Source organism: Coenobita brevimanus, chromosome 62 (assembly GCF_032717465.1).
Source record: "Coenobita brevimanus isolate Jiangsu-jjx chromosome 62, ASM3271746v2, whole genome shotgun sequence".
NCBI classification, from domain to species: Eukaryota; Metazoa; Arthropoda; class Malacostraca; order Decapoda; family Coenobitidae; genus Coenobita; species Coenobita brevimanus.
In genome coordinates this window covers 23,498,826-23,512,196 of record NC_137015.1, presented here as the reverse complement: position 1 = coordinate 23,512,196, position 13,371 = coordinate 23,498,826, and the positions used below count along the sequence as shown (strand labels likewise).

The 13,371-nt window shown below is 44.6% G+C and overlaps 1 protein-coding gene across 1 annotated transcript in view; it reads right to left on the bottom strand.

Moving 5' to 3' along the window:
• LOC145404005 (uncharacterized) overlaps positions 1-13,371 on the bottom strand; it is a 122,953-nt gene that overhangs the window by 60,604 nt on the left and 48,978 nt on the right. The window contains exon 3 of the mRNA XM_080275609.1: positions 7,301-7,464. Coding sequence (XP_080131735.1) covers positions 7,301-7,464 — 164 coding nt within the window. The remainder of the gene's footprint in view (positions 1-7,300; positions 7,465-13,371) is intronic.

Here is a 13,371-nt window from a genome sequence, read left to right as displayed (position 1 = left end):
GGTTTCAAGAATACGCCCCCAGTATCCCTGCTTGTCGTACAAGGCGACTAAAAGGGTTGGTGGTGGGTTAGTGCCCCATTCCGTAAAAAGAACCAACTAAAAAAGCGAATAAAGCGCCTCGGACCAGGACAGACCATACGTTGACGGCTAAGGAACAGACAAAGGACATTCTGAGGGTGGGAACGTGGAATGTGAGAGGAGTGAATGATGAAGTGAAAGAGCGAGAGATTGTTCAGCTGCTTGAGGATGCAAGAGTGGATATATGTGGATTGACTGAAACTGAATGGAAAGGTGAAAGTGTGAGAGAATGGGAATATGGTTTAGGTATATGTGTGGGAGTTAATGAGAATGAGAGGACAAGGGAGGGAGTATGTCTGATGATAAACAAGAAGTGGAAGGAGAATATAAGAGAGTATGGAACAGTGGGTGCAAGGATTGTATGGGAGAGGATGAAAGTAGGTATACGAGCGTGGGCGATTGTGTGTGTGTATGCTCCGACAGAGGACCGAGTGGCAAGAGTGAAAGATGACGTTTGGGCGAGAGTAGAAGCATGTATGGACAAATTTGAGAGGAGCAAGAGAGTTCTTTTGATTGGAGACATGAATGGCAAAGTTGGGAATGTATGAGTGGATGGAGTGGTTGGTTAGTGGGGTGTGCCAGCTGACATAGATGGGAATGGTAGTGCTTTGGTGGACATCTGTGCTGGTAAGGGGTTGGCAATAGCCAACACCTACTTTCGACATAAGATGATCCACCGGTATACATGGAGAGTAATGAGGAGGATGGATTGTGAACTTGTTGAACGAAAGGCAATGATAGACTGTGTGTGTGGATGAGCGAATGAGAAGACAAGTGTTGGATGCAAGAGTGTGGAAAGAGTGGGGGAACAGAGTCTCAGACCATCACTTAGTGATGGCCAAGGTGAAGCTGCAAAGAAAATGGTTGAGGAGACGAAGGGAAAGACAGGAGGAAACAGCTCCTATGAGAAGAGTGGAGAATTTGCAAGACAGTGAAAAAATGGCAGTGTATAAGAGCATAGTGGAAGAAAGATTGAGAAGTTATGAGCTAGAAGAGATGGAAGGGCTGGAAGACTTATGTAAGATATTTACGGAAGAGATAGGCGCAGCGTGTAGCTGCCGTGGCTCAGTGGGTTAGAGCGCTCCGCTCAAACCGAAGGGTCGGAGGATCGAATCCACCCAAGGGTCATTGGTAGACATCAGGAAGGGCATCCGGTCATAAAATGCTACACACTCCAAACCAAAGTCCTCTATCCAGGGGCAACGCCTTAGCCCTTATCCAAAAAAGGGGTACCTGGCGTAAAACTCACTTTTAGATAGGCGCAGCATGTGAGGTGGTTTGTGGAGTGAGGAGGAGATGCATGGGTGTGCAAGGGACAGCATGGTGGAATGATGAGGTGAAATGAGCTGTGGAACAAAAGAAGAAGGCATATAGTGAATGGTTAGCGAGTAGAGGTAGGGGAGAAGATGAGAGAGAGAAGAGAGAGGTATATGTAAGTAGGAGACGGGAGGTGAAGAGACTGGTGAAGGAGAGTAAGAAGAAAGTGGATGAAGAGTTTGGGAGGAATCTGAGTGTGAAATGGAGGGAGAGTAAGAAATTGTTTTGGAAGGAGGTAAAGAAAGTAAGGCAGTGTGAAAGGGGAAATAGTAGGGGAGTGAAAGGTAGGAATAATAGATTGTTGGTGGAGAAGAGAGAGAAATTGAGGAGATGGAAGGAGCACTTTGAGGATTTGTTGAATGTAGAGAGTGACAGCAATGCGAGTATAAGTGGTTGGGGAATGGCTGGGAGAAGGAGAGATGAGAGGAGGGAGGAAGAGATCAGTAGGACGGAAGTAGTGGAAGCAATGAAGAAGAACAAGCTGGGAAAGGCCCTGGGAATTGATGGAGTGTGGTGAAATGCTGAGGTATGGAGGTGAGATTGTTGTGGAATGGATATGGAAGTTGTGTAGATTGGCTTGGGAAGAGGGAAGGGTTCCAGAGGACTGGAAATCAGGTATAATTGTTCCTTTATATAAAGGAAAAGGGGAGAGAGAAGTATATGGTAACCAAAGGGGTATTTGCCTTCTTAGTGTGACTGGTAAAATATATGGTAGAATACTCATTGATAGGGTTAGGCATATGACAGAGGAGCTAGTTGGAGAAGAACAAGGGGGATTTAGGAAGGGAAAAGGGTGTGTAGATCAGATATTTGTTCTAAGATGTTTAGTGGAGAAGTATCTAGAGAAGGGAAAGAAAGTTTATGCTGCCCTCATGGACTTGGAGAAAGCTTATGAGAGAATAGATAGGCAAGGTATGTGGAAGGTATTATTTGGACATGTGAAGAGAATGGAAAATGAAAGACTGACTAAGAGGGTGTATGTAGGTGAGGTGGAGGGAGGGAGAGGGAGAGGTAGACCGAGGATGAGGTGGAGGGATGGAGTTGAGAGGTATATGAGGGAGGGGGGGGGTGAGTTGGGGGGAGGGTAGTCAAATGGTGGGTGACAGAGCAACTTGGAGGCGTTTTGTCTGTGGCCACCTTTTGCGGGATTAGGGCGTCGGGCTATAGATAGATAGATAGATTAAGAATATATGGAGTGGATGGGAAATTGTTGAATGCTGTGAAGAGTATGTACGAAGGAGCTAGGGCTACGGTGCGAGTGGATGGTGAGCTGAGTGAATTTTTTTAACTCAATGTAGGACTGAAACAGGGTTGTGTGATGTCTCCATGGCTGTTAAATATATACATGGATGGGGTTGTAAAAGAGGTCCAGGGTAGGGCAGTGGATGTGGGGGTGGCTCTAATGAATGAGGGTGAGATTTGGAAGCTTCCAGTGTTGCTGTTTGCTGATGATACAGTATTGTTGAGTGATGATGAACGGGAGTTGCAAGGTTTGGTGAATGAATTTGGGACAGTGTGTAGGAGGAGGAAGCTGAAAGTTAATGTAAACAAAAGTAAAGTTATAGTGTTTGAGAGGAATGAAGTCACAGAATGTACAGTGAGGTTGGATGGTGAGGATATGGAGAGTGTGAGTGCATTCAAGTACTTGGGTAGTGTGATGAGTAAGGATGGAACTTTGGGGGATGAAGTGTGTGAAAGGGTACAGCAGGGAAGGAAGGTTGTTGGTTCACTGAAAGCAGTGATGAGAAACAGGGAGGTGAGTATGGAAGTTAAGAAGTCACTGCATGATAGTATTGTGATCCCTACCCTGACGTATGGAGGAGAGGCGTGGACCTTGCAAGTGGGGAACAAGTCAAGAGTGAGAGCAGTGGAAATGAGTTACTTGAGAGGAGCGTGTGGAGTGACATGGAGGGACAGGTTGACGAATGAAGTGAAGGAACATTGTGGGGTGGATGTGGATGTGGCTGAGAAGTTTAGGAGAAATTCACTGAGGTGGTTTGGACATGTGGAGAGGATGGAGAATGAAAGACTGACTAAGAGGGTGTATGTAGATGAGGTGGAGGGAGGGAGAGGGAGTGGTAGACCGAGGATGAGGTGGAGGGATGGAGTTTAGAGGTATAGGCTATGAGGGAGGGGGGGATGAGTTGGGGGGAGGGTAGTCAAATGGTGGGTGACAGAGTGACTTGGAGGCATTTTGTCTGCGGCCACCCTTTGTGGGATTAGGGCGTCGGGCTATAGATAGATAGATAGACAAAGGAAAAGCTGAAGTAGATCGGAATGGTAGTGCTTTGGTGGACATCTGTACTGGTAAGGGGTTGGCAATAGTCAACACCTTTCGGCATAAGATGATCCACAGATATACATGGAGAGTCATGAGGAGGATGGACGGTAACCTTGTTGAACGAAAGGCAATGAGAGATTATGTGTGTGTGTGGATGAGCGAATGAGAAGACAAGTGTTGGATGCAAGAGTGTGGAGTGGGTGGGGAAATGGAGTCTCTGATCATCACTTAGTGATGGCCAAGGTAAGGCTGCAAAGGAAATGGATGAAGAGACGAAGGGGAAGATAGGAGGAAACAGCTCCTGTAAAAAACGTGTAGAAGTTGCAAGAGAGTGAGAAAATGACAGAGTATAAGAGCATAATGAAAGAAAGATTAGGAGGGTATGAGTTAGAGCACATAGAAGGGGTGGAAGAAGTATCCAAGATATTCACAGAAGAGATAGGCGCAGCATGTGAGGTGGTCTGTGGAGTGGGGAGGAGATGTAGGGCTGTGCAAGGGACAGCATGGTGGAATGATGAGGTGAAATGAGCTGCGAAATAAAAGAAGAAGGCATATAATAACTGGCTAGCAAGTACAGGTAGGGGAGAAGATGGGAGAGAGAGAAGAGAGGTAAATGTGAGCAGGAGAAGGGAGGTGAAGAGACTGGTGAAGGAGAGTAAGAAGAAAGTGGATGAAGAGTTTAGGAGGAATCTGAGTGTGAAATGGAGGGAGAGTAAGAAATTATTTTGGAAGGTGGAAGGAGGTAAAGAAAGTAAGACAGTGTGAAAGGGGAAATAGTAGGGGAGTGAAAGATAGGAATAATAAACTGTTGGTGGAGAAGAGAAAATGAGGAGATGGAAGGAGCACTTTGAGGATTTGTTAAATGTAGAGAGTGAGAGCAGTGCGAGTATAAGTGACTGGGGAATGGCTGGGAGAAGAAGAGATGAGAGGAGGGAGGAAGAGATCAGTAGGGCGGAGGTAACTGAAGCAATGAAGAAGATCAAGATGGGAAAGGCCCCAGGAATTGATGGAGTGTGTGGTGAAATGCTGAAGTATGGGGGTGAGATTGTTGTGGAATGGATATGGAAGTTGTGTAGACTGGCTTGGGAAGAGGGAAGGGCTCCAGAGGACTGGAAATCAAGTATAACTGTTCCTTTATACAAAGGAAAAGGAGAGAGAAATATGTGGTAACCATAGGTGTATTTGCCTTCTTAGTGTGACTGGAAATATATATGGTAGAATACTTATTGACTGGGTTAGGCATATAACAGAGGAGCTAGTTGGAGAAGAACAAGGGGGATTTAGGAAGGGAAAAGGGTGTGTTGATCAGATATTTGTTCTAAGATGTTTAGTGGAGATGTATCTAGAGATGGGAAAGAAAGCGTATGCTGCCTTCATGGACTTGGACAATGCATATGACAGTGTAGATAAGCAAGGTATATGGAAGGTATTAAGAATACGTGGAGTGGATGGGAAATTGCTGAGTGCTGTGAAGAGTATGTATGAGGGAGTTAGGGCTATGGTGCGGGTGGATGGTGAGCTGAATGAGTTCTTTGATCTAAATGTGGAACTGAAACAGGGATGTGTGATGTCTCCATGGCTGTTTAATATATTTATGGATGAGTCTGTAAAGGAGATGCAAGGAAGGGCAGTGGATGTGGGGGTGGCTCTAATGAGTAAGGGTGACGTGTGGAAGATTCCAGTGTTGCTGTTTGCTGATGATACATTATTGTTGAGTGAAGATGAATGGGAGTTGCAAGGTTTGGTGAATGACTTTGGGACATTGTGTAAGAAGAGGAGAGAGAGAGAGAGAGTGAGTTTTACGCCAGGTACCCCTTTTTTTGGATGAGGGCTAAGGCATTGCCCCTGGGTAGAGGACTTTGGTTTGGAGCGTGTAGCATTTTATGACCGGATGCCCTTCCTGATGTCTACCAATGACCCTTGAGTGGATTCGATCCTCCGACCCTTTGGTCAGAACGGAGCGCTCTAACCCACTGAGCCACGGCTGCTGAAAGTTAATGTAAACAAGAATAAAGTTATGGTGCTTGAGGGGAATGAAGCCAAAGAATGCACAGTGAGGTTGGATGGTGAGGATATGGAGAATGTGAGTGCATTCAAGTACTTGGGTAGTGCGATGAGTAAGGATGGAAGTTTTGGGGATGAAGTACTTGAAAGGGCACAGCAGGGAAGGAAGGTTGTTTGTTCACTGACAGTAGTGATGAGAAATAGGGAGATGAATATGGAAATTAAGTCACTGCAGGATAGTATTGTGATCCCTACCCTGATGTATGGAAGCAAGGCATGGACCTTGGTAGAGGGGAACAAGTCAAGAGTGAGAGCAGTGGAAATGAGTTACCTGAGAGGAGGATGTGAAGTGATATGAAGGGACAGGTTGATGAATGAGGCGAAAGAACATTGTAGGCTGGATGTGGATGTGACTGAGAGAATTAGGTGAAATACACTGATGTGGTTTGGACATGTGGAGAGAATGGAGAATGAAAGACTGACTAAGAGGGTGTATGTAGGTGAAGTGGAGGGAGGGAGAGGGAAGGGGAGACCGAGGATGAGGTGGAGGGATGGAGTTGAGAGGTATATGAGGGAAGGGGGAGTGAGTTGGGGGGAGGGAAGTCAAATGGTGGGTGACAGAGTGACTTGGGGGCGTTTTGTCTATGGCCACCCTTTGTGGGATTAGGGCGTCGGGCTATAGATAGATAGATAGACAGAATAAGCTGAAGTTTCCAAACACATATTCCCTGCAATATTTGTCTTCTTTGCTTGCAGGGCTTATACCCGTAAAGTGTGAGATATAAACTCGTTCCCAGTTTGCTACGCCAGTCTGTCCGATTGTTCAGCTTTTCATCAGCATTGGCTTCAACTCCCTACCAGCCAGGGAGGTGTCAGAAGTTTGGTTCGTGGGTGTACTTAGGTAAAATTATGAGTAAAAATGGAAGTCTGCAGAATGAACTGTTTGAAAAGGTACAATAGGGATGAAGGTTGCTGGTTCGTTGAAAGCAGTGATAAGAAATGTGGACGTGAGCACCGAAGAAAAAAGTCGCAACATGTGACAGTATGGTGATCCTCATTCAAACATATGAAAGTGAAACTTGGACCTTGTTGGATGGACAAAAGTCAAGAGTGAGAGCAGTGGAATTGAGTTATTTGAGGGGAGCATGTGGAGTGACATGGAGAGAGAGACTGGCAAATAAGGGAGTGGAGAAGCAATGTGGTGTGGATGTGGATGTGACAGAAAGCATTAGGAGAAATACAATGAGGTGGTTTGGCCAAAGTGGAGAGCATGGAGAGTTTGAAACTAACTAGGAGAGTGGATGTGTATTAGGTGGAGGGGGAAAGGGGGGGAGACCAAGGATGAGATGGAGAGATGGAGTAGAGATGTATATGAGAAAGGGGGAGGGGTCCTAAGTAGGGGCAGGGCAGCAAAATGGAGGACAGGGAGAAATGGTGGCAATTTCTTTGTGGCCACCATGTACAGGATTGAGGAATCTGGCTATTGACAGATAGACAGAAAAATGAGCCTATGAGATATATCAATGACTTAATTTAAAACAAATCTTCTGATTTAAGTCAACTTGATATAAATTCATCAACACTGCAGTGTAGTGTATCTGAGAACTTTCCCCAACTTACAGTTTTCATCAGTTCATTCCTGATGTCCAGCCACACCTTGTAGGGTTTCTCTTCCTTGCTTAGGAGTCTCATGTAGTTGGCCTTTACTTGCACAATGAGGTTTTCAACATCTTTTTTATTCCATATTTGCTGTCTTACACCACCATGAGATTTGCTGGGAATTTCTGAAAGAAAGGTTATAAAATATCTTTTTGACTGCACACTATATAAAACAATAAAACAGCTTGAAATGTGAAACATTTACCTTCTCAGAAATTCATAAATGGAACCTCATTATGTCAGGGTATCTTTAATTGCAGCAAATACTTATCCACACTGAGGGATTTTCTATCTATCTATCTATTGCCAGACGCCTCAATCCCGTTTGGGGTGGCCACAAACAAATCGCCTCCAAGTCGCCCTGTCCCCCGCCATTTCGCTGCCCTGCTCCCAACTCACACCCCCCTCTCTCATATACCTCTCCACCCCATCCTTCCATCTCATCCTCGGCCTCCCCCTCCCTCTTCCCCCCTCCACCTCACTCACATACACTCTCTTCGTCAGTCTTTCACCCTCCATCCTCTCCACATGGCCAAACCACCTCAGTGTGTTCCTCATAACGCTTCCTATCACATCCACATCCACACCACAACGCTCCTTTATATCCTCATTCGTCAGCCTGTCTCTCCACGTGACTCCACAGGCTCCTCTTAAATAACTCATTTCCACTGCTCTCACTCTTGACTTGTGTCCTTCCAACAATGTCCAAGCTTCACTTCCGTACGTTAGAGTTGGTATCACAATACTGTCATGTAGTAACTTTTTCACTTCCATGCTCACTTCCCTGTTTCTTATCACTGCTTTCAAGGAACCAGCAACCTTTCTTCCCTGCTGTACCCTTTCAAGCACTTCACCCTCCAAACCTCCATCCTTACTCATCACACTACCCAAATACTTAAACGTACTCACATTTTCCAATTCCTCACCATCTAACCTCGCTGTACATTCACTAACTTCACCTCTCTCAAAGACCATCACTTTACTCTTCCCTACATTCACCTTTAGGTTCCGTTTCTTACACACTCTCTCAAACTCATCCACCAAGCCTTGCAGCTCCCCTTCGTCTTCACTCAACAACACAGTATCATCTGCAAACAACAGTACAGGGAGTTTCCAAACACTATCCTCTCTCACCAGGGCCACTCCAACATCCACTACCCTACCTTGTACCTCTTTTATTACCCCATCCATGTACAGATTGAACAACCATGGAGACATGACACATCCCTGTTTCAACCCAACTTTCAAAGAGAAAAATTCACTTAGTTCACCATCCACACGCACTGCAGCCTTCGCACCATCGTACATACTCTTCACAGCATTCAACAACTTCCCATCTACTCCATATATTCTTAACACTTTCCACAATCCTTGTCTATCCACCCTGTCATATGCTTTCTCCAAATCCATGAAAGCCGCATACAACTTCTTTCCCTTCTCTAGAAACTTTTCCACTAAAGATCTAAGAATGAATATCTGATCTACACAACCTCTTCCCTTCCTAAAGCCTCCCTGTTCTTCTCCAACTAATTTCTCTGTTCTTTCTCTAACTCTATCTATAAGTATCCTACCATACACTTTTCCTATTATACTAAGAAGACAAATGCCCCTATGATTACCACACACTTCTTTTTCCCCTTTTCCTTTGTACAAGGAAAATACATATCCACACTGTGGAACCTTAAATTAAATGGAATTTCTGAGGAAGATAGCTCTGCACAAAAAGGAATGATAAGAAAACAGCTTTTTTTCAAGACCAAAAGACACTTTTCACTCATACCAAGTGATTTTTGAAGGCACCCAAGGAAGAAACTACAGTATACACTACTTATGACACCACAGAGGCACTAGAAGTGGTGACTGGTGAAATAATTTCCGATTCTGAGAACCAAGGAGAATGGTCATTGCTAAAGTACTTGATTCTGAGCAAATGAATCTGCATATACAGTACAGTGCAGCTTCATTATACGACACCGTGTTATGTGATAAATCGCTACAACGATAATTAAAAAGTTATACCCCGTCTCTCAATACATTAAATAATTAATTGCGATTTCACTACAACAATATTTTTGAAGGCTGCCACCGAGAGTCTCATGCAGACGCAGTGACACATTAAGTCAAAATGGCTGCCCAGTGTTTACACTGGCTGTGAAAATTGCCTTTTGTTCTATTCTGTGCATGAAAGGCCACTGAAACACCATCGTTATTGCCAAATAACAGTGCAAGTGCTTAACATCTAGTGCAGTGTGCAATATTAAGTGACGTGATACATTTTTATGTGTGAAATACTGAAACTTGTGACTTGGAAATCATGTCAGCCTTATGTAGCCATCATCCCCTTTCTGGGCATCTACTCTTGTATGAAAGACCACTGGAACAATGTTATCACCAAATAACAGTGCAAGTGCTAAACAAATAATGCTGTGTGCAACATTAAATGAAGTGATACTTTTTGTGTGTATGAATTACTGAAACTTGTGACTTGGAAATCGTGTCAACCTTTAGTAACCATTATTCCCTTTCTGGGCCTTTACACAGCTGACTGAGCAAAGATGTCCGCACAGTGTTTACATTGGCTGTGATCAATGCCTTTCGTATTATTTTGTGCATGAAAAACCACTGGAACACCATTGCTATTGCCAAATTGCAGCACAAGTGCCTAACAAATAGCGCAGTGTGCAATATTAGGTGAAAGATTGTCCAGGTGCTTGAGGGTGCGAAAGTGGATGTATGTGGAATAACTGAAACAAAATGGAGAGGAGAAAGTGTGAGAGAATGGGAGTATGGATGGGGTATATGTGCAGGAGTAGGTGAGAATGAGAGGGCAAAGGAAGGAGTATGTATAGTTGTGAGTAAAAGATGGAAGAAGAGCATAAGACAGTATGGATCAGTTGGGTCAAGGATTGTGTGGGTAAAGTTGAAAGTTGGAATACAAATGTGGGCGATTGTGTGTGTGTGTGTATGCGCCAACGCAAGATCGTGCTAGAAGAGTGAGAGAAGAGTTCTGGACAAATATGGAAGTGTGCATGGAAAAGTTTGGAAGGAATGAGAGAGTGTTTTTGATTGGTGATATGAATGGTAAAGTTGGGAATGTGAAGGTGGATGGAATAGTTGGTGAGTGGGGTGTGCCTGCTGAGACAGATGAGAATGGGAGTGCGTTAGTGGACATTTGTGCTGGGAGGGGGTTGGTGATAGCCAATACCCTCTTCAGGCATAAAATGATCCACAGGTATACATGGCGAGTGATGAGAAGGGTGGGTGGTGAACTGAATGAAAGGAAGGCAATGATTGATTATGTGTGTGTGGATGAAAGGATGCGAAGATGTGTAAAGGATGCAAGAGTGTATAGAGGTTGGGGGAGTGGACTTTCTGATCACTACTTGGTGGTGGCCAGAATTAGAATGCAAGTAAGATGGAGGAATAGAAGAAGGGAAAGATGAGAGGAAGGAGTAGTTGCAAGGAGAGTGGAAAGGTTACAAGAGGATGTGAAAAAGGCAGAGTATAAGAGAGAAGTGGAGGAACGATTGCGCAAATATGAATTGGAGCAGATGGGAGACGTGGAAGGTGTGTGTAAGATATTTACAGAAGAAATATGTGCAGCATGTGATGTGGTGTGTGGAGGGAAGAGAAGACGGAGGGGGGTGCAAGGAACAGCGTGGTGGACTGAAGAGGTGGAACAGGCTGTGGCACAAAAGAAGAAAGCATACAATGAATGGATGAGAAATAGGGGCGTGGAAGAAGTTGAGAGGCGGAAGAGAGAGTTATATGTGGAAAGAAAGAGAGGTGAAAAGATTAGTAAGAGAGAGTAAGAAGAGAGTGGATGAGGAATTTGGAAGGAATTTGAGTGTAAAGTGGAGGGACTGTAAGAAAATGTTCTGGAGAGAAGTGAAAAGAGTAAGACAGGGTGGAAGTGAAGTTAACAGGGGAGTGAAAGATAAAAATGGTAGATTACTAGTGGAGAAGGGAGAAAAAGTGAGCAGATGGAGAGAACACTTTAAGGAATTGTTGAACGTAGAGGATGGAAGTAATGCGAGTATAAGTGGCTGGGGAATGGCTGGGAGAAGGAGGGAGGTGAGAAGACAGGAAGAAATCAGTAGGATAGAAGTTGTGGAAGCAATGAAGAAAGTTAAATCGGGGAAAGCCCCAGGAATTGATGAAGTGTGTGGTGAAATGCTGAAGCATGGGGGAGAGATAGTAGTAGAATGGATGTGGAAGATGTGCAGATTGGCCTGGGAGGAAGGTAGAGTCCCGGAGGATTGGAAGTCAGGTATAATTATTCCCTTGTACAAAGGAAAAGGGGAAAAAGAAGTGTGTGGTAATCATAGGGGCATTTGTCTTCTTAGTATAATAGGAAAAGTGTATGGTAGGATACTTATAGACAGAGTTAGAGAAAGAACAGAGAAATTAGTTGGAGAAGAACAGGGAGGCTTTAGGAAGGGAAGAGTTTGTGTAGATCAGATATTCATTCTTAGATCTTTAGTGGAAAAGTTTCTAGAGAAGGGAAGGAAGTTGTACGGTATGCGGCTTTCATGGATTTGGAGAAAGCATATGACAGGGTGGATAGACAAGGATTGTGGAATGTTTTAAGAATATATGGAGTAGATGGGAAGTTGTTGGATGCTGTGAAGAGTATGTACGATGGTGCGAAGGCTGCAGTGCGTGTGGATGGTGAACTAAGTGAATTTTTCTCTTTGAAAGTTGGTTTGAAACAGGGATGTGTCATGGCTCCATGGTTGTTCAATCTGTACATGGATGGGGTAATAAAAGAGGTACAAGGTAGGGTAGTGGATGTTGGAGTGGCCCTGGTGAGAGGGGACAGTGTTTGGAAACTCCCTGTACTGTTGTTTGCAGATGATACTGTGTTGTTGAGTGAAGAAGAAGGGGAGCTCCAAGGCTTGATGGATGAGTTTGAGAGAGTGTGTAAGAAACGGAATCTAAAGGTGAATGCAGGGAAGAGTAAGGTGATGGTCTTTGAGAGAGGTGAAGTTAGTGAATGTACAGCGAGGTTGGATGGTGAGGAATTGGAAAATGTGAGTACGTTTAAGTACTTGGGTAGTGTGATGAGTAAGGATGGAGGTTTGGAGGGTGAAGTGCTTGAAAGGGTACAGCAGGGAAGAAAGGTTGCTGGTTCTTTGAAAGCAGTGATAACAAACGGGGAAGTGAGCATGGAAGTGAAAAAGTTACTACATGACAGTATTGTGATACCAACTCTAACGTACGGAAGTGAAGCTTGGACATTGTTGGAAGGACACAAGTCAAGAGTGAGAGCAGTGGAAATGAGTTATTTAAGAGGAGCCAGTGGAGTCACGTGGAGAGACAGGCTGACGAATGAGGATATAAAGGAGCGTTGTGGTGTGGATGTGGATGTAATAGGAAGCGTTATGAGGAACACACTGAGGTGGTTTGGCCATGTGGAGAGGATGGAGGGTGAAAGACTGATGGAGAGAGTGTATGTGAGTGAGGTGGAGTGGGGAAGAGGGAGGGGGAGGCCGAGGATGAGATGGAGGGATGGGGTGGAGAGGTATATGAGAGAGGGGGGTGTGAGTTGGGAGCAGGGCAGTGAAATGGTGGGGGACAGGGCGACTTGGAGGCGATTTGTTTGTGGCCACCCCAAATGGGATTGAGGCGTTTGGCAATAGATAGATAGATAGATACTTTTTGTGTGTGGAATACTGAAACTTGTGACTTGGAAATCATATCAGCCTTACATTACCATCATCCCCATTACAGGCCTTTACACGAATGATTAAGCCAAGATCCCTGCCCAGTATTTACATTGGCTATGATCGATGTCTTTCGTTTTATTATGTTTATTAAAAGACTTTGAAACATCTTTGTATTAAAGGACTTTGATACACTTTTGCTTTCGCCACATACCAGCTCAAGTACTTAACAAATAGTGCAGTGTGATTATACTCAGTGAAGTGATACTAAACCGTTTGTTTTTAAGTGGAGTGGTCATCCAGGCCCTCCATCCATTCCCCATCATGTGACGGGAGGGGCCCTTGGTGACGACTGGTACCGGCATG